This window comes from Schistocerca nitens, chromosome 1, assembly GCF_023898315.1.
Source record: "Schistocerca nitens isolate TAMUIC-IGC-003100 chromosome 1, iqSchNite1.1, whole genome shotgun sequence".
Lineage (NCBI taxonomy): Eukaryota > Metazoa > Arthropoda > Insecta > Orthoptera > Acrididae > Schistocerca > Schistocerca nitens.
Genome location: NC_064614.1, coordinates 643,112,580 through 643,139,686, shown reverse-complemented (window position 1 = coordinate 643,139,686; position 27,107 = coordinate 643,112,580). Strand labels below are relative to the sequence as shown.

General features: G+C 40.0%; 1 protein-coding gene across 1 annotated transcript in view; it reads left to right on the top strand.

Annotated features, from left to right (window-relative positions):
• The window catches only part of LOC126258184 (ARF GTPase-activating protein GIT1), a 311,125-nt gene that overhangs the window by 149,553 nt on the left and 134,465 nt on the right, over nucleotides 1-27,107 (top strand). The window contains exons 8-10 of the mRNA XM_049955621.1: nucleotides 7,525-7,760; nucleotides 12,151-12,225; nucleotides 26,043-26,174. Of these exons, the coding sequence (XP_049811578.1) occupies nucleotides 7,525-7,760; nucleotides 12,151-12,225; nucleotides 26,043-26,174 (443 nt within the window). The remainder of the gene's footprint in view (nucleotides 1-7,524; nucleotides 7,761-12,150; nucleotides 12,226-26,042; nucleotides 26,175-27,107) is intronic.

Here is a 27,107-nt window from a genome sequence, read left to right as displayed (position 1 = left end):
AACTCAAGAACATCCTGCAGAAGCCTGTTTAGGGAACTAGGGATACTAACTACTGCTTCCCAATATATTTATTCCTTAATGAAATTTGTCATTAAAAATATATCACTTTTTCAAACCAACAGCTCAATTCATGGAATCAATACTAGAAATAAGAATAATCTTCACAAGGATTTAAAGTCACTTAGTCTTGTACAAAAAGGTGTGCATTATTGAGGAACAGACATTTTCAATAACTTGCCAGCAGCCATAAAAAGCTTAACAACCAATGAAATTCAGTTTAAGAGAAACCTAAAGGATTTATTGGTGGCCAACTCCTTCTACTCCATTGATGAATTTCTTAGTAAAACCAACTGATTTGTATATAAGTACAACATAACTTCCGCACCATTTCAGTGCAGTAATGTGTTCATTGTAAATAAGTATTACCTTATAAATAAATAAAAAAACTTTTTTATTTTAAATTCAGTGCATTAGTATTTGTAAAATGACTCTTAGTGTTCATTAAAAAATGACGATCATTCCACTTGGGACCTGTGGAATGGTACATTAGCTTATTTTTTTTAGTTGTAAATATTTTTCATGTATTGTTGTTTTTCTGACATGTTCCACATCCTGGAGGACCTCCTCACTACGGATCAATTGGAATGAAAGTAAATCTAATCTAATCTATTTAACAGTTACATTGCAGACCCATACACGTTCTCTGATACACTTACACATGGAATAACTTATCTGAAACCTAAAGATCAAGCAGACACAGCAAACCCAGCTAAATATCACCCCATAACATGCCTACCAACAATATACAAAATATTAACTTCAGTCATTACACAGAAATTAATGACACATACAACACAGAACAAAATTATAAATGAAGAACTAAAAGGCTGTTGTAAAGGAGCACGAGGATGTAAAGAGCAATGATAATAGATGCAGAGGTGACATATCAAGCTAAAACTAAACAAAGGTCGCTACACTACGCATACATTGATTACCAAAAAGCTTTTGATAGTGTACCCCACTCATGGTTACTAAAAATATTGGAAATATACAAAGTAGATCCTAAATTGATACAGTTCCTAAACATAGTAATGAAAAATTGGAAAACCACACTTAATATCCAAACAAATTCAAATAATATCACATCACAGCCAATATACACTCCTGGAAATTGAAATAAGAACACCGTGAATTCATTGTCCCAGGAAGGGGAAACTTTATTGACACATTCCTGGGGTCAGATACATCACATGATCACACTGACAGAACCACAGGCACATAGACACAGGCAACAGAGCATGCACAATGTCGGCACTAGTACAGTGTATATCCACCTTTCGCAGCAATGCAGGCTGCTATTCTCCCATGGAGACGATCGTAGAGATGCTGGATGTAGTCCTGTGGAACGGCTTGCCATGCCATTTCCACCTGGCGCCTCAGTTGGACCAGCGTTCGTGCTGGACGTGCAGACCGCGTGAGACGACGCTTCATCCAGTCCCAAACATGCTCAATGGGGGACAGATCCGGAGATTTTGCTGGCCAGGGTAGTTGACTTACACCTTCTAGAGCACGTTGGGTGGCACGGGATACATGCGGACGTGCATTGTCCTGTTGGAACAGCAAGTTCCCTTGCCGGTCTAGGAATGGTAGAACGATGGGTTTGATGACGGTTTGGATGTACCGTGCACTATTCAGTGTCCCCTCGACGATCACCAGTGGTGTACGGCCAGTGTAGGAGATCGCTCCCCACACCATGATGCCGGGTGTTGGCCCTGTGTGCCTCGGTCATATGCAGTCCTGATTGTGGCGTTCACCTGCACGGCGCCAAACACGCATACGACCATCATTGGCACCAAGGCAGAAGCGACTCTCATCGCTGAAGATGACACGTCTCCATTCGTCCCTCCATTCACGCCTGTCGCGACACCACTGGAGGCGGGCTGCACGATGTTGGGGCGTGAGCGGAAGACGGCGTAATGGTGTGCAGGACCGTAGCCCAGCTTCATGGAGACGGTTGCGAATGGTCCTCACCGATACCCCAGGAGCAACAGTGTCCCTAATTTGCTGGGAAGTGGCGGTGCGGTCCCCTACGGCACTGCGTAGGATCCTACGGTCTTGGTGTGCATCCGTGCGTCGCTGCGGTCCGGTCCCAGGTCGACGGGCACGTGCACCTTCCGCCGACCACTGGCGACAACATCGATGTACTGTGGAGACCTCACGCCCCACGTGTTGAGCAATTCGGCGGTACGTCCACCCAGCCTCCCGCATGCCCACTATACGCCCTCGCTCAAAGTCCGTCAACTGCACATACCGTTCACGTCCACCCCGCCTCGGCATGCTACCAGTGTTAAAGACTGCGATGGAGCTCCGTATGCCACGGCAAACTGGCTGACACTGACGGCGGCGGTGCACAAATGCTGCGCAGCTAGCGCCATTCGACGGCCAACACCGCAGTTCCTGGTGTGTCCGCTGTGCCGTGCGTGTGATCATTGCTTGTACAGCCCTCTCGCAGTGTCCGGAGCAAGTATGGTGGGTCTGACACACCGGTGTCAATGTGTTCTTTTTTCCATTTCCAGGAGTGTAGATTAAGCATGGAATATACCAAGGAGACTCATTAAGTCCTTTCTGGTTCTGCCTTGCTCTGAACCAACTATCCAACAGGCTAAATAATACAAATTATGGATACAATATTACTGGAACATACCCACACAAAATCACACATTTGCTGTACATGGATGATCTAAAACTACTGGCAGCAACAAATCGACAACTCAACCAATTACTAAAGATAACAGAAGTATTCAGCAATGATATAAATATGGCTTTTGGAACAGACAAATGTAAGAAAAATAGCATAGTCAAGGGAAAACACACTAAACAAGAAGATTACATATTGGATAACCACAGTGACTGCATAGAAGCGATGGAAAAAACAGATGCCTATAAATATCTAGGATACAGACAAAAAATAGGAATAGATAATACAAATATTAAAGAAGAACTAAAAGAAAAATATAGACAAAGACTAACAAAACTACTGAAAACAGAATTGACAGCAAGAAACAAGACAAAAGCTATAAATACTTATGCTATACCAATATTGACCTACTCATTTGGAGTAGTGAAATGGAGTAACACAGACCTAGAAGCACTCAGTGCACTTACATGATCACAATGCCACAAATATAGAATATATCACATACATTCAGCAACAGAAAGATTTACATTAAGCAGAAAGGAAGGAGCAAGGGGATTTATCGACATAAAAAAACCTGTATTAGGGACAGGTTGACAATTTTCTTAAATTCTTTATAGAACGAGCAGAAACTAGCAAAATACACAAAGCAATCACTCATATAAATACATCGGCTACACCATTGCAATTTCATAACCACTTCTACAACCCTTTAGATCACATAACATCAACAGATACGAAGAAAGTAAATTGGAAGGGGAAGGCACTACATGGCAAGCACCCGTATCACCTAACACAGCCACACATCGATCAAGACGCATCCAACACATGGCTAAGAAAAGGCAATATATACAGTGAGACGGAAGGATTCATGATTGCAATACAGGATCAAACAATAAACACCAGATATTACAGCAAGCATATTATTAAAGATCCCAATACCACAACAGATAAATGCAGACTTTGCAAACAACAAATAGAAACAGTAGATCACATCACAAGCAGATGTACAATACTAGCAAATACAGAATACCCCAGAAGACATGACAATGTAGCAAAAATAATACATCAACAGCTTGCCATACAGCATAAACTAATAAAACAACACGTTCCCACATACAAGTATGCACCACAAAATGTACTGGAGAATGATGAATACAAATTATACTGGAACAGAACCATTATAACAGATAAAACACCACCACATAACAAACCTGACATCATACTCACCAATAAAAAGAAGAAATTAACGCAACTAATCGAAATATCCATACCCCATACAACAAATATACAAAAGAAAACAGGAGAAAAAATTTAAAAATACATCCAACTGGCTGAGGAATTCAAGGACATGTGGCATCAGGATAAAGTTGACATTATACCAATTATACTATCAACGACAGGAGTCATACCACACAATATCCACCAGTACATCAATGCAATACAGCTACATCCAAACTTACATATACAACTACAGAAATCTGTAATTATTGATACATGTTCAATTACCCGAAAGTTCCTAAATGCAATATAACATATACCGTACAGTTAAAAGGAAGTGACGCTTGATCAAGAAAGAAATAATAATAATAAAGATTTTATTGTCTTTAGGCCATTACAGCAATTGACAATGTCAAATGAAGATACAATTTATAATACAGTGTGATAAGGTATTGACAACTGAAATATTTTAGCTTATATTACAATAAATGTACAGTGGGTCATCTGTTGGATTACTGCATTTTACAGTTGAAGAATTCATTGATATCATAGAATGGGTGGGCCATAAACCATTCATGCTGTCTTTCTTTGAATGTATGTTCAGGAAGATCCTGCATAGCATGTGGCAGCTTATTAAATAGTTTGTGCCCTGTGACTTCATAGCTATTTATTGATTTTGATAATCTGTGGTGAGGCGTGTATATGTGTTTGATGCTTCTTGTGTTGTAACAATGTACATTTTCTCTATGTTTCACATCTTGTAGGTTCTTCTTCGTAAAGATTAAGACATTGTATATATAGAGGTTTATTACTGTCATAATTTTTTGTTTTGTAAATAAGGGTTTGCAGTGAGCCTTACGTGAAGAATTTGTAATTATCCTAATGGCTTTCTTCTGCAATAATAGGATGTCATGTATATGACTACAGTTACCCCACAAGATAATGCCATAGGATATTATACTTTGGAAAAATGCAAAATAAGATGATCTGATGTATGTTTCAGGTACACAATTTCTGAGTTGTCTTAATAAATAAATTACTCTAGGTAGCTTACTACTAATATAGTTTACATGTTGGCCCCATTTGCTTAGAACTGGGTTTCCATCTGATTTCTTGATATTCATGCAAGTGGTCCTCTTTTCTCCAAAGGTCTCTTTAATTTTCCTGTAGGCAGTATCTGTCTTACCCCTAGTGTTATACGCGTCTACATCCTTACATTTGTCCTCTAGCCATTCTTACTTAGCTATTTTGGACTTCCTGTCGATCTCATTTTTGAGACGTTTGTATTCATTTTTGCATGCTTCATTTACTGCATTTTTATATTTTCTCCTTTCATCAATTAAATTCAATATTTCTTCTGTTACCCAAGGATTTCTATTAGCCCTTGTTTTTTTACCTACTTGATCCTCTGCTGCCTTCACTATTTCATCTCTCAGAGCTCCCCATTCTTCTTCTAGTGTATTTCTTTCCTCCATTCTTGTCAAATCGTTCCCTAATGCTCTCCCTGAAACTGTCTACAACATCTGTTTCTGTCAGTTTATCTAGGTCCCATCTCCTTAAATTCCCACCTTTTTGCAGTTTCTTCAGTTTTAATGTACAGTTCATAACCAATAGATTGTGGTCAGTCCACATCTGCCCCTGGAAATGTCTTACAATTTAAAACTTGGTTCCTAAATCTCTGTCTTACCATTATATAATCTATCTGATACCTTTTGGTATCTCCAGGGTTCTTCCATGTATACAACCTTCTTTCATGATTCTTAAACCAAGTGTTAGCTATGATTAAGTAGTGCTCTGTGCAAAATTCTACCAGGCGGCTTCCTTTTTCATTTCTTACGCTCAATCCATATTCACCTACTACGTTTCCTTCTCTCACTTTTCCTACTACCGAATTCCAGTTACCGATGACTATTAAATTTTCGTCTCCCTTCACTCTCTGAATAATTTCTTTTATTTCATCATACATTTCTTCAGTTTCTTCGTCATCTGCATATAAACTTATACTACTGTAGTAGGCGTGGGCTTCGTGTCTATCTTGGCCACAATAATGGGTTCACTATGCTGTTTGTAGTAGCTTACCGGCACTCCAATTTTTTTATTCATTATTAAACCTACTCCTGCATTACCCCTATTTGACTTTGTATTTATAACCCTGTATTCACCTGACCAGAAGTCTTGTTCCTACTGCCACCGAACTTCACTAATTCCCACTATATCTAACTTTCACCTCTCCATTTCCCTTTTTAAATTTTCTAACCTACCTGCCCGATTAAGGGATCTGACATTCCACGATCCGATCCGTAGAACGCCAGTTTTCTTTCTCCTGATAACAACATCCTCTTGAGTAGTCCCTGCCCGGAGATCCGAATGGGGGACTATTTTACCTCCGGAATATTTTACCCAAGAGGACGCCATCATCATTTAACCCTACAGTAAAGCTGCATGCCCTCAGGAAAAATTACGGCTGTAGTTTCCCCTTGGCTTTCAGCCGTTCACAGTACCAGCACAGCAAGGCTGTTTTGGTTAGTGTTACAAGGCCAGATCAGTCAGTCATCCAGACTGTTGTTCCTGCAACTACTGAAAAGGCTGCTACCCCTCTTCAGGAACCACAAGTTTGTCTGGCCTCTTGACAGATACCCCTCTGTTGTGGTTGCACCTACGGTATGGCTATCTGTATCGCTGAGGCACGCAAGCCTCCCCACCAACAGCAAGGTCCATGGTTCATGGGTGGGAGGGGGGGGGAGGTCTATATTTATATGACACTAAAATAACACATTCCTTACCAACCCCTTAACATGCTATCTTGATTTACCTTGTTTTTATTATTTTGACAGAAATTTAAATATCCTACAGACATTCGAAAAAAAATAACACTTCCCATATATCAGTTTAAGTGCTGATGGTTAAGTGTTAGACTGCTAGAGAGCATCCAGTTTTATATTTGTAGCCTGATTGTTGTATTTTGGTTGAGCTGTTTGTCACTACATCTTGACTGTGTGAAGCAATGGATACTTAACAATGAAATATGCTCTCAGCCTCTGTCTTGTATTGTTGTTTAGGAAGTGCTTCCAAAAACTAATGGATATAATAGTGATCCTTAGTTTGTCATTGAAATAAGCAGCTCAGGAAGTGAAGAAAAATGTGATGTTATTTCTTTGGAGAATGAAATTGGTGGCAGTTCGTCAGTTGACTGACAGCCGCTCACCAGTGGTGCAAGATCAAAATGTCCACTGTCCTTGACCCAGCACTTCCAAAATTTTGGTCACAGGAAATAATTGTGAAATATGTGGTCTAACTTTGTAAAAAATGAAAAACTATTTTACTTTTCAGGATATTTTAGTCAAAGTCCAGTGCACACATATACTTAGGGATTTTACTAATTGTGGTCCTTAAAATTTTAAAAACTATTTTTAGAACATAATTTGAAAAAAAAATCAATATGTTAAGAAGTTAATTTTTTCCTTTTTTATGTATGCCTAGAGTACATAGACTTTCTGCAATTTGGTATTGACAGGACCTCTGAGAATCCATTCTAAATATATTGATTTCAGTTGCAAAACTTTTCAAGTTCAATTCCCTCATTTTTATTCAAATGCTTGTTTTGGCAGAAGCTGTAGGGGGTAACAAATATCAGCACCGGCAGCATCCCATGGAAGCATCAAAATCATCAGTAATGTCATCATCCAGGCATCCAATTCTGTCTGCTATTGCAGGAACAAAACATCGCTCTGAGGTGTCTGATGATGAACCATTATATGATAGTGTTGCATCAGATGAAGACTATGTAGGAACAGATCAACTGAAATTGCTCCCTCAGCAAGCACAGTCTGTGAATGAATCACAGGTGAGTTAGTAATATCTTGATCATAGCTGTTGTGATGTTTTCAGTTTATATCCAAAATATGGTGGTCTTCGAGAATTAACTTTGATTTTTTGAATGCTTAGGGCAGGTGTCATTTCTCATGACTTGGTGTTCATCTCAAAAATTATGTTCTGTAATGTACTAAACTACAGTAATAATGGAATGCTTATAATAACCATTAGTATAATGAATTGTCACCTGGAAAACTATTATATGGAACATCCCTGTGAGTGACATACCATTCAGTTTTTAACCAGTAACTAGGGACAGGTAAATTTTGCTTAAATGATAACATGACAAATACAACAAAATTGGCAGTTTTTACAAAAGTCACAAAAATTGTCACTTCTCCCATCCCCATATAAAAATGTTGTAAATCTGAAGACTGTATATTGCTAATATTGTTCACTGGCATTTATTTTATGTTGAAATTGGGTCTTGACTTTATCTCTCGGCTAAGTTTTCTGTATAACCATAAAATGACTGATTCATTTCTTATTTAAAGTACTGATGGTCTAGCTGTGATAGCATCTAGTAGCAGTTTTATCTGACAGTACCATATATCTCGATTATTTTGTACAGCAAATTGTAGCTAAAATGGTTTATTCTGGAAAGATTTTTAATATAATGCATTGGGTCTACTACATATTTTGGTTGAACACAAGTATAAATATGGAAATAACCAAATATAATGATTAAACTTTACAAACTTTTAAATCAACAAGGCATATACCTTCTTCCAACAGCAAGTAAGACATTACGTACCAGATTGTCACCATATATTCCATTTCAGAAAAACAGTAAAAATAATATTGAGTAAATACCAAGACAAACATTCTCAGTGTTCTGTTGTACCACTGGAGACATCTGTGTGTCATAAAATGTCCTGTGCTGACAAAAGCAAACCAAGCAGGCACCAGGTTTGTCTACATGTTTGCGAAGCCAAAGTGTCACATTATGTGGTTTTCAAGTTTATACGTATGTACTATAAAATGTTTACTTTAAAGGTATCATGAAAATGTGTTGTTTCTGGCATGATTTCTTGTACAAAAGTGTTGGGAAGTGTGATGTTACCAGATAAAACTGCCCCTTAATTCAAAGTTAAATCTTTCTGAAGATGGATTCATTATTATCAGGAAAAGAATTTTTAAGGATGAAACTTGTGAACATTTTCAAATTGTGAATACGAATACTTCAGGTAGATGTGAAGGAAACAAGCTGGGTTGCATTTGCAAACTAGGCTGCCAATATTTATATTCACAAACCCAAGCACGTCTATATCCACAGTCATAGTCCTTGTTTGTATCCTAGGATGGTAATGGAACTTATTAATGAAGGGATTGCAGAGAGCCTGTTATGTACTCCAGATATAGCAGGTCTTGGCAATGTAGATATTATGAAGGGATATGAATCCGTTCAGAACATGGTGAAAAAACAACTGTTCATGCTAGCATATTAGTCAAACATTTGGTGTTCTGCTTAAGGCAGTTTGATTTCCATACCCCAAGCTAAAACTTCCAACAGTGTTTGGTTGCAAAGTTGTTTCTTTTTTAATTTGGTTTCATCTGATAGGTCTAACTTAAAGGTAATGGATATAAATGACATGTGACGTCAGTAAAGATAATACAGCTGAGAGGCATTATTGTTCAACATAGCCAAACACTAAGGGGACGGGGGGGGGGGGGGAGAGGAAACAGTACAATTAAAAAAAAACATATTTGACAAATAAACCTTACAGAATAACATCAAGATATGTAAAAAATAAAACTAATTTTGCCTGTCTCTTGATTGTAATGTAGCTTGTCCACTTTTTCTCTTGCAATCTTGGGATGGACTTTCTGTTTGTGAGTGCTTGAAATCGCCTGCATTTGGAAAGCAGCTAGGTTTAAGTCTCATTCTGGCATATGACTTAAAGTGTATAGAATACTGAAATTGTACACTGAAGTGTCAAAAAACTGGTATAGGCATGTGTGTTCAAATACAGAGATAGTAAACAGGCAGAATATGGTGCTGCGATCAGCAACTCCTATATAGACAGCAAGTGTCTGGTGCAGTTGTTAGATCAGTTACTGCAGCTACAATGGCAGGTTATCAAGATTTAAGTGAGTTTGAATGTGGTGTTACAGTTGGTGTAGGAGCAATGGGACACGGCATCTCCGAGGTAGCAATGAAGTGGAAATTTTGTGATACAATCATTTCACGAGTGTACCATGAATATCAAGAATCTGGTAAAACATCAAATCTCCGACATCGCTGTGGCTGGAAAAAGATCTTGCAAGAACGGGACCAATGATGACTGAAGAGAATCATTCAGCATGACAGAAGTACAACCCTTCCGCAGATTGCTGCAGATTTCAGTGCTGGACCATCAGCAAGTGTCAGCATGAGAACCACTCAACTAAAGTCATCGATATGGGCTTTAAGAGCTGAAGACCCACTCGTGTACCCTTGATGACTGCCTGACACAAAGCTTTACGCCTTTCCTCGGCCCGTCTTCACCGTCACTGGACTGTTGATGACTAGAAGCATGTTGCCTGGTCAGACAAGTCGTTTCAAATTGCATTGGGTGGATGAATGTGTACAGGAATGGAGGCAACCTCATGAATCCGTGGACCCTGCATGTCCACAGGGGAGTTTTCAAGCTGATGGAGGCCCTGTAATGGTGTGTGGCATGTGCGGTTGGAGTATTACGGGACTGCTGATACATCTTGATATGTCTCTGACAGGAGACATGTACATAAGCATCTGTCTGATCACCTGCATCCATTCATGTCCATTGTGCATTCTGACGTACTTACGCAAGTCCAGCAAGACAGTGCAACACCCCATACATCCAGACTTGTTACAGAATGGCTTTAGGAGCACTCTTCTGAGTTTAGACATTTCCACTGGCCACCAGACTCCCTAGACATGCTCATTATTGAGCATATCTGGGATGCATTGCAATGTGGTGTTCAGAAGAGATCTCTGCTCTCTCATACCCTTGTGGATTTATGGACAGCCCTGCTGGATTCATGGTGTCAGTTCCCACCAGCACTACTTCAGACATTAGTTGAGTCATTGCCACAACACATTTCAGCAGTTCTGAGTGCTTGCAGCGGTCCTACAGTGTATTAGGCAGATGTACCACTTTGTTTTGTTTGACCCTTCAGTGTATGATACTAATAACGTGTGGTGTGGAATTAACTACTTATGTAAGACATTTAGTGATAGCTTGGCATATTTAAAAAACTAACCGCGTAACACACACACACACACACACACACACACACACACACACACACACACACACACACACACACACACACAGATATTCATTGATTGATTCTGCAAAGATTGGGAAAATGAGAGGGAGGTAGACTAGAAAACTTTCAATACATAGTTCTGGAATGAATTTGAACAAATGTTATTTATGGAAAAAGTTTGTTAAAAAAGGGAATCTCGAAGAACATCATTTTTCTCCCCGTTTCCCTGTACAAGAAGGTCCTTCTCTGTGCTTTACCAGATTCTCTACCCTATCTTACCCAGTTCTTGCCCCCGTCCCCCAAGTGTCCACATTCTACTCCTTCCCTCCTTGGACTGTGAGACTCTGTCCCATTGCTCCCTCTAGCACTCACCCCCTCGCTGGTGCCATCCCCGCCCCCTCGCTGGTGCCATCCCCGCCCCCTCGCTGGTGCCATCCCCGCCCCCTCGCTGGTGCCATCCCCGCCCCCTCGCTGGTGCCATCCCCGCCCCCTCGCTGGTGCCATCCCCGCCCCCTCGCTGGTGCCATCCCCGCCCCCTCGCTGGTGCCATCCCCGCCCCCTCGCTGGTGCCATCCCCGCCCCCTCGCTGGGGCCATCCCCGCCCCCTCGCTGGGGCCATCCCCGCCCCCTCGCTGGGGCCATCCCCGCCCCCTCGCTGGCGCCATCCCCGCCCCCTCGCTGGCGCCATCCCCGCCCCCTCGCTGGCGCAGTCACCACCGGCGCCCCCACTGCCTGTCGTCCCCCCCCCCCCCGCCCTGCTGGTCATCCCGCCACTCCCCTCTCTCTCCCTTCCTCCCTTTTCATCTTGCTGTTGATATGAAATAAAGTGTCAAAAGATATGCAAGTAGTGTCCACAGTTGTTGACGTACATTATTTCTCTGTTAGAACTTTAAATCTTGTTTCAATCCATGCAGTAAGTCAGAGAGAGCATATTCACTTTGAAATTATATGTTCTTCTCACCATCTGTGATCTAATATGAGCTATTGTATGTGCAGTAAGGTAAACATCAACTATATTTTGTGAGATAGCATTTATTAATTACAACTTTTTTGGTGTTGCGGCATGTATGTTGCAGTAAGTCATTGTGAGAACAATAGCATTGAAGGAATACATTTTTATTTTGCAGATTCCGCAGGAGAAGATGCAAGAAGAGAAAAGCAGTTCCGAGAATGTTGATTCACCTGTGTCAGAAATTTCCAAGGTAAGCATTTCATGTAACTAATAATACAGGTGTAATTGGTAACATTAATCCACTATTTCAAATTTTCACTAGTGAAATAAGCCTTTATGCTGCAGTGAACAAACAACAAAACTGCATGCAAGCTGCTCTAAAATACGCATAATCTACACTCTCCATCAGCTTGTAAATTTTAGTCGCTTAATTATTCCAATTTCAGATGTTGCTGGCATTAATTCATTCCCATCAGGTTGATAATATATAATGTTTCTTTCTTCATGAATTAAAGACTAAAATGAAAGAGGTAAGAGTAATAATTTCCTATTAGGTGTTTTTATGTACGGCAAGTAATTTCATGAACTTATTAATTTCACTATACTGTTTTCGTTTGGTACTGCTGCATTTAGGACACATCTTTCAACATTCAGAATACCTCCTACACTAATTTATCATTGCTGACTTTTTTCTTTCTCATTACTTTCATTTGTGTTTTTCTTCCCAAGTACTCCCAAACCTATTTAGTCCACCTATTTTCTCGTTTCATTTTCACAGTATTCTGTAATTACTCGTGTAGTTTCGTTGGTGGTATTAATGTTATCAAATTGTCATTCAGTATTTTAAAATCTGCTCTCTTCTTATCACCATTGAATTCTTGCTTCTTCACTATGTAAAGAAATAATACGCATCCAGTTACATGTTGTTGTTGTTGTTGTTGTTGTTGTTGTTGTTATGGTCTTCAGTCCTGAGACTGGTTTGTTGCAGCTCTCCATGCTACTCTATCCTGTGCAAGCTTCTTCATCTCCCAGTACCTACTGCAACCTACATCCTTCTGAATCTGCTCAGTGTATAGATATCTTGGTCTCCCTCTACGATTTTTACCCTCCACGCTGCCCTCCAATGCTAAATTTGTGATCCCTTGATGCCTCAAAACATGTCCTACCAACCGATCCCTTCTTCTAGTCAAGTTGTGCCACAAACTTCTCATCTCCCCAATCCTATTCAATACCTCCTCATTAGTTACGTGATCTACCCACCTTATCTTCAGCATTCTTCTGTAGCACCACATTTTGAAAGCTTCTATTCTCTTCTTGTCCAAACTATTTATCGTCCATGTTTCACTTCCATACATGGCTACACTCCATACAAATACTTGTCATCGGCGAACCTCAAAGTTTTTACTTCTTCTCCATAAATTTTAATACCTACTCCGAATTTTTCTTTTGTTTCCTTTACTGCTTGCTCAATATACAGATTGAATAACATCGGGGAGAGGCTACAACCTGGTCTCACTCCCTTCCCAACCACTGCTTCCCTTTCATGCTCCTCGGCTCTTATAACTGCCATCTGGTTTCTGTACAAATTGTAAATAGCCTTTCGCTCCTTGTATTTTACGCCTGCCACCTTCAGTTACAGTTACATAAAAGAACTTATTTCATTGACTTTGGGCACTTAGTGCTCCGTCCTCCCCCCTCCCGCCCCCACCCCACCCCACCCCATAAACCATGAACCATGAACCATGGACCTTCCTGTTGACGGGGAGGCTTGCGTGCCTCAGCGATACAGATAGCCATATGTAGGTGCAACCACAAGGGAGGGGCATCTGTTTAGAGGCCAGACAAACATGTGGTTCCTGAAAAGGGGCAGCGGCCTTTTCTGTAGCTGCAGGGGCAACAGTCTGGATGATTGACTGATCTGGCCATGTAACAATAACCAAACGGCCTTGCTATGCTGGTACTGGCCTCTCAACAGGAAAAAATATAAAAATGCAGTAAATAAAGCAGGCAAAAAGGAATACAAACTTTTCAAAAATGTGATCGACAGCAAGTGCAAAATAGCTAAGTAGGGATGGCTAGAGGACAGATGTAAGGATGTAGAGGCATATATCACTAGGGGTAAAATAGATACTGCCTACAGGAAAATTAGAGAGACCTTTGGAGAAAAGAAAAAGACTTGCATGAATATAAAGAGCTCAAATGGAAACCCAGTTCTAAGCAAAGAAGGGAAAGCAGAAAGGTGGAAGGAGTATATAGAGGGTCTATACAAGGGCAATGTACTTGAGGACAATATTATGGAAATGGAAGACGACATAGGTGAAGATGAAATGGGAGATATGATACTGCGTGAAGAATTCGCCAGAGCACTGAAAGACCTAAGTCGAAACCACACCCTGGGAGTAGACAACATTCCATTAGAACTACTGATAGCCTTGGGAGAGCCACCCTGACAAAACTCTACCATCTGGTGAGTAAGATGTATGAGACAGGTGAAGTACTCTCAGACTTCAAGAAGAATATAATAATTCCAATCATAAAGAAAGCACGTGTTGACTTATGTGAAAATTGCTGAACTATCAGCTTAATAAGTATTGGCTGCAAAATGCTGACCCAAATTCTTTACAGACGAATGGAAAAACTGATAGAAGCTGACCGTGGGAATGATCAGTTTGGATTCCGTAGAAATGTTGGGACACATGATGCAAAATTGACCCTACGACTTATCTTAAAAGATAGATTAAATAAAGGTAAACCTATGTTTCTAGCATTTTTAGACATAGAGAAAGCTTTTGAAAGTGTTGACTGGAAGACACTCTTTGAACTTCGGAAGGTAAAATACAGGGAGCGAAAGGCTATATACTATTTGTACAGAAACCAGATGGCAATTACAATAGTAGAGGGACATGAAAGGAAATGAGTGGTTGAGAAAGGAGTGAGATGGGATTGTAACGTATGATATCCAATCTGTATATTGCGCAAGCATTAAAGGGGGGGGGGGGGGGGGGGAGGAATCAGAATAGGAATTAAAATCAATGGAGAAGAGGTTTGCCAATGACATAATAATTCTGTCAGAGACTGCAAAGGACCTGGAAGAGCAGTTGAACAGAATGGACAGTGTCTTGAAAGGATGATGTAACATGAATATCATCAAAAGCAAAACAGAGATAATGGAGTGTAGTCAAATTAAATCAGGTGATGCTGAGTGAATTAGGTTAGGAAATGAGACACTTAAAGTAGTAAAGGAGTTTTGCTATTTGGGGAGCAAAATAACAGATGATGGTCGACGTGGAGAGGATATAAAATGTAGACTGGCAATGGCAAGGAAAGTGTTTCTGAAGAAGAGAAATTTGTTAACATCCAGCATAGATTTGTCAGGACGTCTTTTCTGAAAGCATTTGTGTGGAGAGTAGCCATGTATGGAAGTGAAACATGGACGATAAGTAGTTCAGACAGGAAGATAATAGAAGCGTTTGAACTGTGGTGCTACAGAAGAATGCTGAAGGTTAGATGGATAGATCACGTAACTGATGAGGAGGTACTGAATAGAATTGGGGAGAAGAGAAATTTGTGGCACAACTTGATTAGAAGAAGGGATCGGTTGGTAGGACATGTTCTGAGGCATCAAGCGATCAACAATTTAGTATTGGAGGGGAACGTGGAGGGAAAAAATCAGAGGGAGACCTAGAGATGAATACACTAAACAGATTCAGAAGGATGTAGGGTGCAATAGTTATTCGGAGATGAAGAAGCTTGCGCAGGATAGAGTAGCATGGAGAGCTGCATCAAACCAGTTTCTGGACTGAAGACAACAACAACAACAACAACAACAACAACAACAACAGTGCTCTGCTTCAGAAGCTTATACCTGTCGCATTATTTGTGAGTGTCCGCAATAAGATGCATACATCAAAATGCCATGGCCATGTGGTTTGCAGTATCTGTACAATATTAGTATAAATAAGCAAAACTAGTGCAGACATCATGCCGGAACAGGAACTAATCAGCTAATTGCTGTCATTAGGTGATTAGCTCCTGTTCCGGTATGATGTCTGCACTTGTTGTTTCGGTTATTTATAGTAATTTGGTACTGACATTGTGAACCATATGACCATGGTATTTTGGAACAGGCATCTTATTGTTGACATTCGTAAATAATGCAATAGGTATAATCTTCTGAAGAAGGGCACTAAGTGCCTGAAACCAGTAAAGAAATTAAATTTCTCTCACATATCTGGTTACTTACAATTTCATTATATGCGACTACAGTTGCTGAGGATGGGAAAATTTTATCTTTGCTGAGGTATGCCAACACCTCATTTATTTTTATAGTTATTGTCTTACTAATGAAAACTTTTACTTCATCCTTGTGGCAAGTAGTCAGTTATAATCACCATCTTCAAACTGGATTCCCATTAATGAGGTCCTTCATTTTCCACATCAGTGTTATTACTTCCCATATTTTATCTCCTATTATTATTCCTGTAATCACTTAAGATTTCTCACTTCTCTGTTCTAATTAGTATATTCTGTCATACTGTTGTGTCCACAAAATCTTCTGTCGTTATATCTCCTCCTTTTCCTCTACATCCAGCTCACTCTCATTTTTATTTATCACATTTTTATTTATTAAAACACTGCTGCTGCTGCTGCTGCTACTACTACTACTACCACTACTACTACTACTACTATCCCATGCTGCAGTATTGCTGTTTCCCAGATGCATTTCATGTTCTGGTGTGGAATAATATCGGTTTTACATATAAACTAAACTAAACTCCATCTGAACAGGCCGCCGTACTGACCGGCTGCCATGTCGTCCTCTCAGCCCAGGGGCGTTGCTGGATGCAGATATGACGGGGCATATGCTCAGCACACCACACACTCAGCCATTGTCAGTTTTCGAGACCAGAGCCGCTAATTCCCAGTCAAGTAGCTCCTCAGTTTGCCTCGCAAGGGCTGAGTGCAACCCACTTGCCAACAAAGCTAGGCAGACTGGATGGTCACCCATCCATGTGCTAGCTCAGCCCAACAGTGCTTTACTTCAGTGATCTGACAGAAGCCGGTGTTACCACTACGGCAAGGTCATTGGCTCAGTTTTACACATGTTACTCATAAATGTAAAACAATTCACATCCTAATTTAGACAGTGGAAAGTCCAGCTTGGTATATCAACAGTTATGAAAATGATAGGTTGCTGCTTACTATAAAGACAAAATGTTGAATTGCAGACACACACAACGAAAAGATTGTTTTAATTAGAAGTGGGTAGTAAGGAAACATTAGTGGTAAATGAAAGACCTCATTGATGGAGATCCAGTTTGAAGGTGGTCATTATGACTGGCAACATGTCACAAGGATGAAGTAAAAGTTTTCCTTAGTGAGGAAAAAACCATAATAGCAGCAATTGCAATCTGGCTGGAGCAGTTAGAGATAGTGATCTCGTGTGTGTGTGTGTGTGTGTGTGTGTGTGTGTGTGTGTGTGTGTTTGTGTGTGTGTGTTTTTCCTTTCTTTTCTGAAGAAAGTTTTGGCCAAAAGATTGGTGTATAACGGTCTTTCTGTTTTGCCTGTCTGTAACTCAGTGTGTCATATTTATCATGAGTAGCAATCTATCATTTTCATAATTGTTCACATCTTAATTTTTATCTGATAATTAAAATTGTGCTTATAGATACTGTTTTGCATCTCGTACATTGACAGGTATTAGAAGCACTTGCATTTCACTTAAGAAAACTCAACACGAATTCATGTCACAATTACTCAGTTTCTCAATTTCTTCGTTTTTCTGACCTGTGTGCACTATAGTTGTATGAGTGCTCAGCTGATTGTCTGGTTAGAATTCACACTATTCGTAAATGTTTTCACTACCTTGACTTGTATGTCACTAGAGCAGTGAATATTCAATACTTCTGCATAAATTCTTCAAATGTTTTACTCCCAGCCTGTGATCTTGTATCTGTAAACGTGCCTTTCTCCATTGGATTAACTGCATACTCCATTCTCTGTGCTGCTTCCTTCATCTAACCATGTCATAGGTGTATTTCATTTCATTTTAAATCGTGAATTGGGTCCACTTTTTAAAATTTTAATGCAAATTTGGCCTTTTCATATTAAGACTTAATTACTAATAACTCAACATTCTGCCCATGTTTCCTCTCAAATTTCTATTTTCCTGCTTGCTTAACTAGTTCAAATCATCCATCTTTTCTTCAGTAACTTTACTCTGATTCGTTCTTATTTTCCTACTCTGGCTTCATCTTATTCCTTGACTGTTAGCTTATTATGGGTTCTCTCATCTGTTTTATCACTAAGAGATTTCCCAATACCACTTCTCATTGTGAAACATGTCTTGAAGTTACAGAAAATTACATCATGTGACTTTTAAGATGTGAATGTTGTAGGATAGCTCCTGTAAAATATAAATACTTTATTTAGGATTAAAGGAGACCACTCATTGAAAAGCAGAAGCATTGAATTGTCGTTAGGCACCCGCTAAAGAAAGAAAAAACTAGCTAGCTTTCGGAGTTATCCTTTGGTGATGAGCTGGAGTACACACACACACACACACACACACACACACACACACACACACCTATGCTCCTACATGGTGCCAGTCGACCGACAGTACTAAATCTGATTTGTGGCAGGTGGGCTGGTTATGGCGGAGGTAGTGTTGAGTGGGGTGGGTAAAGGGAGGAGGAGGTGAAGACAGGTAAGGAGAGGGAATGGAAGTGGGTGGCTAGTGGCTCAGAGAGAGGCTGGTTTTCTGGCCAGGAATGCAAGAGGGATAGGTGGGAGGTATAGTTATAGCAGCGGTGCAAAGCAGCAAGCACTGAAGTCTACTTGGGAATGTGAATGGGGGAAGGGTAACAGTGCAGAGGAAGGGGAAACTATTGGATGAAGGGTGCGGAGACGGTTGCCTGGGATTGGGCTCAGGACAAGTTTGGGAGTGGTGGATGTGTTGTAAAGATAACTCCCATCTGTGTAGTTCAGAGATGTTGGTGATGGATGGAGCAATCCAGATGGCTCTGGTGGTGAAACAGCCACTGAAGTTGAGCATGTTGCGCTCAGTTGCACAACTTTGTTCTTGACAGCAGTTTGGTGGTGACCATTCATCTTGGTGGACAGCGGGTTACTAGTCATACCAATATAAAAGGCTGTGCAGTGTTTGCAGCAGAAATGGTTTATGAGCTTTCACAGGTGGCCTGGCCTTTGATAGGGTAGGATAAGCATACGAGGGTTGTTTTTCAAGTAAGGGCCGTTCGCGCGTATAGTCCCGTAGTTAGTGCGGACACCGCAACAAGCCACCGCGCCACTCGCTGGCATCCTTCCCGTTCACACTGATGCAAGTTGCAGCTCTGTAGCTGACGTGTACGCATCGCTGTGCTACTTTATAATGTTTACGATTATTGAATCGCCCGCCGCGTGTGAGATACGGTCAGTGATACGTTTTTTGACCGCGAGAAGCCTATCAGCTGCAGAAATTCATCGTCAGTTAACGGAAGTTTATGGCTTGAATGCAGTGAGTGAAGGTAAAGTGCGTCAGTGGGTTAGAGAGTTTAAAAATGGTCGTCAAAACGTCCATGACGAAGAACGCTCAGGCCGGCCCACTGTGATCACTGATGATTTGGTGGCTGCAGTCGAAACAAAGATTCGTGAGGACAGAAGATTCACAATTTCCACTCTTTCTTTGGATTTTCCACAAGTTTCAAGATCGGTTTTGTACAAAATTGCTGAAAACCTAAACTTTGAGAAACTGTGTTCTCGGTGGGTACCCAGACTCCTCACAGAGGACCACAAAGGGAAGAGATTTGCCACTTCATTGGACTTTTTGATTCGTTACGAGGAAGAAGGGGATGACATGTTGAGTCAAATTGTCACTGGAGATGAAACATGGGTATCCATTATCACTCCCGAAAGCAAGCGACAATCGATGGAATGGCGACACACAACCTCACCCATCAAGGTCAAAGCCAAACAGACGCTGTCAAAGCGCAAGATTATGGCAACTGTGTTCTGGGACCGGTGCGGTGTTTTGCTAGTGGACTTTATGCCACGAGGAACGACAATCAATTCAGATGCCTACTGTGCAACTTTAAAGAAGCTCCGCAGAGCAATTCAAAACAAAAGGCGCGGCATGCTGACAAAAGGAGTTTTGCTCCTGCACGATAACGCTAGGCCTCACACCTCTCAAAAGACTCGGGATTTTATTGATTCTTTTGGCTGGGAAGTTTTGGACCATGCACCATACAGCCCCAACCTTGCTCGTAGTGATTTTCACCTTTTCCGGTACCTGAAACACCATCTTGGCGGGCAGCGCTTCAATGACGACGATGAAGTGAAAGCGGCCGTGAACTCTTGGCTGTCGGAGCAGGCGGCCGAATTCTTTGAAGAGGGAATTAAAAACTTAGTTGTAAGGTATGACAAGTGCTTAAATAAAACAAGGCAACTATGTAGAAAAATAGGTAAAAGTGTGTAGAATCAGAAAATAAAAGTTTTTTACAAAAGTATTTGTATCTTTTTTAAAAAATAAAAATGACCCTTACTTAAAAAAACAACCCTCGTATGACAGAACTGGAGTAGGAGTTGGTAGGGTTGGGAGTGGGAGTGATATAACGACAGACTAGGGTGCTGCGTAGCTTGGGTGGTGATGTCACACTTTTTTAGGTGAGGTAGGAAGGATCTAAGGTAGGATGTTCCTCATTTCAGGGCAATATGAGAGATAATCAAAGCCATGGCGAAGGATATGGTTCAGTTATTCCAGTCCAGGGTGATACTTGGTGATGAGGGGCCTTCATTTGTAGCTGATTCTTGGGAATGGTGGGAGGATATGGGTGTGTTTAAGGATATGGAATGGGAAATCTGTTTGTGGATGAGGTTTGGGGATATTGTCTGTCTGCAAAGACTTTTGTGAGGCCTTCAGCTACTGGGCAGTGGGGTTCTCGTCATGCAAATAAGTTGTCCATGGCAGGCTAGTCTGTATGGGAGGGATTTTTTTGTGATGGCAACTTTCGAAATGCAGGTCCAAGATATTAAAATGCTTTTTATTCAAACGACTTGGTAATTATTCAAAAATGTTTCATCCGTAACATTTACAATATACTTCCAACCAAGATGAAGCCAGAGAATCAAATGGAAAAAATCTTAACAGGATAGTAATATTTCGTTGTTCTTAAAAGGTAAATAATAAAGATATGGAAGCGGAATCTTAGAATTCAGAAACTAATCTCTGCCATAATGTTTTCTTTACACTGTGTAACTGAGTAGTACATAGTGAATTTTATATATTTTCATTAGGTTTAAAAAATGCATTGTTTCACTTCGTGATACAAGAAATCCAGTATTGAGTCTGTAAATGCTGGTTTGGCTGCTGGCTTTCAGCTTCCAAAAATGGTGTTTTCCTTGTGAAAACACTCTATCACATTTTGAGTCATGGTTGGATTGTCAGGTTTGTACTTGCGTTTGTCCAAATGATTTTGTGTGAAATGAAGGAAAAGTAACTGTATTTAACAGAAACACTGTTGCAGAATGTCACATTTTCTTGAAACAAAGACAGGCTACACAGATTTTCAGTGTGTCATCTTGAAAATACATGATAAAGTCCAAGAGTCATAATTTTGTTAATTCTGATAAATTTGCTATCATAATAGTGAACATAAATGAGAATCTGGAAAGAACTGTTGTGGCCATAGTAACTGTTAGCTTTGCAGCACTGTTAGAATATGTTAGAGCAAGATTTCTTCTACATCTGCATCTATGTCCATACTCTGCAAGCCACCATATAGTGCATGGTGAAGGGTACCTTGTACCACTACTAGCCATTTTCTTCCTGTTCCAGTTGCAAATAGAACAAGGAAAAAACAATTGTCTGTGTGCCTCCATATGAGCCCTAAGTTTTCGTATCTTATCTTTGTGGTGCTTTGTGTAAGTTGGTGGCAGTAGAATCATTCTGCAGTCAGCTTAAAATGCCAGTTCTTTGTAGTGTTCCTCAGAAAGAAAGTCGCTTTCCCTTCAGGGATTCCCATTTGAGTTCCCAAAGCACCTCTTGACTTGGAACTAATGGCAACCACTGTACAGGTGATAATGAATGTGGTGTCATTGATTCCATTTTAGTGTATGCTATTGGCCTGATTATGATGATGATTTCCAGTTGTTGTTGTAATGTATTGTGGGACTCCATCCAATCCATTTGAATAAACTTCAACGGATGTTCAATTTAAAATGTCTCATTTGAAAAGAAATAAACATTCAGTGGTTAGCACAGTCTATTGAATGTCTTAGCACCTTTAGGCTGTTATTCTGAAAATAATTATTAAGTTAATGATTAAGTTATAACTTGTATGGGCAACATTACCTCAGTAAAAGTAGTCTTTCTGCATTAAAGGCATTCATTCATCTTTATTTGAAGTATATTGTTTCTTTTTCTGATGTCCTTTACCTCTGGTGGTACCCAACAATCCCAGGAGAACAGTTTACACCTACTGACTTGAGTTACAAAAAGCACTACATTTCGTGAAAATTGCAACATAATGAAAGAATGACCCAAATGAATTAAAACTGAGATGATGTGTAGAACAGCATACTAGCAAAAAGTGCTTAAGAGTGGAGAGAAGTGGCATACATGTGGGTCCAGCAGTGCCCTTTCTTGTGTGACCCAAAATCTCATGACCTTGCTAAGCTTGGTCAGTAAAGAACTGTGAAATGTAGTGGAAGCTCGAAAATTTGTGTCAGTGTACCGCAATAACATCAAAGAGTACTAGCATGTGAACATATGAGAGTTGGTATGATCAGTCTCTTGGTTGCTGAATTTTTTTTTATACCATGACACCGCTTTATATTGAGTACACCACTATAACAGTGATGCAAGTTCGGAATCAGTAGAGGGTAGATAAGACATAGCAACCAGAGGGTACTGGATCACATTGCTGTTTTGTTCATATGTCTGCAATGGACTCCTCAGCTTTGTCCACGGTTGACTTAACTCTAAAGAACTGCAACAGGTATGGATCTGTCTGTTTTGACATAGACTGCAATGGTCTGGACTGGCGGCACAAAGGCCATTGCATCAGCTCGTCTCTACAAACTACAAATGTCACAGACTGCTGTGAGTGCAGGAATAATGTCACTGATACATTGAGTGCAAGATGTTCTATTTTCAGGTTGTCCTATGCTGATGCCTAAGCAGGCATGGCTAGAGGACAAATGTAAGTATGTAGAGGCTTACATCACTAGGGGTAAGATAGATACTACCTACAGGAAAATTAGAGAGACCTTTGGAGAAAAGAGAACCACTTGTATGAATATCAAGAGCTCTTATGGAAACCCAGTTCTAACCAAAGAAGGGAAAGCAGAAAGGTGGAAAGAGTATGTAGAGGGTCTATGCAAGGGCGATGTACTTGAGGACAATATTATGGAAATGGAAGAGAATGTAGATGAAGATGAAATGGGAGATACGATACTGCATGAAGAGTTTGACAGAGCGCTGAAAGACCTGAGTCGAAGCAAGGCCCTGGGAGTAGACAACATTCCATTAGAACTACTGACAGTCTTGGGAGAGCCAATCCTGACAAAACTCTACCGTCTGGTGAGCAAGATGTATGAGACAGGCGAAATACCCTCAGACTTCAAGAAGAATATAATAATTCCAATCCCAAAGAAAGCAGGTGTTGACAGATGTGAAAATTACAGAACTATCAATTTAACAAGTCACAGCTGCAAAATACTAACACGAATTCTTTACAGACGAATGGAAAAACTGGTAGAAGCCGACCTCGGGGAAGATCAGTTTGGATTCCGTAGAAATGTTGGAACACGTGAGGCAATACTGACCATATGACTTATCTTAGAAGAAAGATTAAGGAAAGGCAAACCTACGTTTCTAGCATTTGTAGACTTAGAGAAAGCTTTTGACAATTTTGACTGGAATACTCTCTTTCAAATTCTAAAGGTGGCAAGGGTAAAATACAGGGAGCGAAAGGCTATTTATTATTTGTACAGAAACCAGATGGCAGTTATAAGAGTCGAGGGGCATGAAAGGGAAGCAGTGGTTGGGAAGGGAGTGAGACAATCTGTATATTGAGCAAGCAGTAAAGGAAACAAAAGAAAAATTCGGAGTAGGTATTAAAATTCATGGAGAAGAAGTAAAAACTTTGAGGTTCGCCGATGACATTGTAATTCTGTCAGAGACAGCAAAGGACTTGGAAGAGCAGTTGAACGGAATGGACAGTGTCTTGAAAGGAGGATATAAGATGAACATCAACAAAAGCAAAACAAGGATAATGGAATGTAGTCGAATTAAGTTGGGCGATGCTGAGGGAATTAGATTAAGAAATGAGACACTTAAAGTAGTAAAGGAGTTTTGCTATTTGGGGAGCAAAATAACTGATGATGGTCGAAGTAGAGAAGATATAAAATGTAGACTGGCAATGGCAAGGAAAGCGTTTCTGAAGAAGAGAAATTTGTTAACATAGAGTATAGATTTAAGTGTCAGGAAGTCGTTTCTGAATGTATTTGTATGGAGTGTAGCCATGTATGGAAGTGAAACATGGACGATAAATAATTCGGACAGGAAGAGAATAGAAGCTTTCGAAATGTGGTGCTACAGAAGAATGCTGAAGATTAGATGGGTAGATCACGTAACTAATGAGGAGGTATTGAATAGAATTGGGGAGAAGAGGAATTTGTGGCACAACTTGACAAGGAGGGGGGACCGGTTGGTAGGACATTTTCTGAGGCACCAGGGGATCACAAATTTAGCATTGGAGGGCAGCATGAAGGGTAAAAGTCGTAGGGGGAGACCAAGAGATGAATACACTAAGCAGATTCAGAAGGATGTAGGTTGCAGTAGGTACTGGGAGGTGAAGAAACTTGCACAGGATAGGGTAGCATGGAGAGCTGTATCAAACCAGTCTCAGGACTGAAGACCACAACAACAACAACTATGCTGATGATCACTTGCTTTTTAGCTGCTACTGACGTGGCTGCAGTCTGGCAACTTGCATTGTTTGAGAGATAGTGGACAGACACCATATGTGATTTTTTGAGGTGTCATTGGCTATACTCTTGACACTTATGTATTGAAGATACACTGAATGATGAGTGCTTTGTCAAAAGTGTTCTGCAGCTGAGGAATTAAACATAGATGCAACATTAAAACTACCAAATTTGAGACCAATCAGTAAAAGCAGTCAAACATGTCTTGTATCTGGGTCATCAGTCCTCCAACAACCAGTGTTGATGCTTTAGGGACTGGCATTCAAGCAGTGTTGAAGAAGATTCACAGGAACATATAAAGATTCACTCTGGTTTCATGCTCAGTTATTTAGAAGCTCTGATTGCTTGATTGGTGAATGTGAGGGCTGCACACCATATGGAATTACTGGTAATCTTTATCATTTATGTGTTGTTAATTTACTTAATCTGTAAAGAAAAGTTTATTGAAATCACATGTTCCTTTCTTGGTCTTTGTTTTCACATATGTCGGAGTATAATTCACATGTTTCTAATCATCCTGTATTACATGCCCGGCAATTCCTTGTTGAATATGCATTGTTCCTGCAATCCTTGTGAACTTGAGTGTGTATGTTCATTTATAGTTCTACTAGATAAATTATTCTTTAATTTATATTTCATTAGATGTACTGTTAATGATGGGATTGTTTGAACCCCTTTTGGTATTTTCTTCATGTTGCTGAAAGATTAGTGTTAGCGAAAAGTTGCTGAACTTACTGTTGTATCAAATTTTAATTTAATATTACTTTCTTACATTTCACTTAACTAGCTGAAATTATTATTATCATCATTATTATTGTTATTATTATTATTATTATTATTATTATTATTTGATTAAAACTTTATTAAAAATTTTCAAGCAGTCGGCAGATTTTGTTAATTTTGTCACATGTATTGAGTATGATATTACTCACTGCCTCTTAGACCTCTTATTGCTGTCATTTCGTAGTTCATTATGATGATCCCCCCACCCCATTCATTTCACTGTAGAATTTTTCATGTTGGAAGAGAAGAGGGGGGGTGGAGCATTTGGTTAATTTGTCACTGACTGTCAACAGGACCAATCTCCTTCCACATCAGAGGAGAACAGTACTGCATCTACAATAGAGCATTCACTACGCTTGCAGCTTGCTACTTCAGAAGCAAGAATGGATGAACTCAGATTGCAACTGAACATTCTGCAATCCACGGTATGATGTTAAAGATCTACCTGTCTTCTTTTAAAACTGTTGGAACTTCTCAATTATCCATGTACGTCTCTGTTCTGTGCATAGGCAACTCATGAGATAGTTTCTAAATACTTTTTAAAGAAAGTTTAGATTTGCATTGTGTTTAAGGCAATGACATAGTTTATGAGTACATGTTTAAATGACTGGAAGAAAAATCAGAAAGTCATTATCAAAAAAATCTAGGACCCTTCACAGACATCGGGGTATATACTTATCAATAACTGTGTTTATGGAATACTTTTTACTGATCGTGTGTGCTCCTGGCATCTAGTTGTAGTCTACTGCACCAGCTGTAGCTTCTGTTTGCTGTGAAATATAGCTCTTAGGGCTTTGTAAGTACACATACTACCAAATAACATTGTTTGAAAGATTCTCCCGCAGTATCCTTACCACCAAAGTAGCTTCTCAATTGGGCTTGAGAGGTATACTTACGACAAAATTAGTATACCTTTTGTAGACGTTGGGAAGCATACTTATCACCAATCTAGTGGTTTCACAAAGTTTTTGGGAATATGCCTTACTGCATTTCCATGTGTCTGACTTCTTGTGGTAGTACATTTTATCATGTGTACAAAAACTTCCATAACAGTTTCTGTTTGTCATGAGACCATTACTGTTGTCATTTGTGAAGTTGGAAAAAACTGCTTCGTTTCTACAGTGGAAAACACACTTACCACCAAAATAACAGCTCACAAGAGAGCCATGGGAGGTATTCATACCACCATAATTTTTGGTTCTAAGTCACAAAAACAAAATTATGTAAAAAAAGCTGTCAATGGATCACAATTCTAATACAATACAAAATAAAATTGACTGTCTTGAGTTGCTGCCAAACATACGTCCCTGAAAGGCGGTAAAAAATTTGCAACATTTGTTGCTGCAAAGACTAAAAGA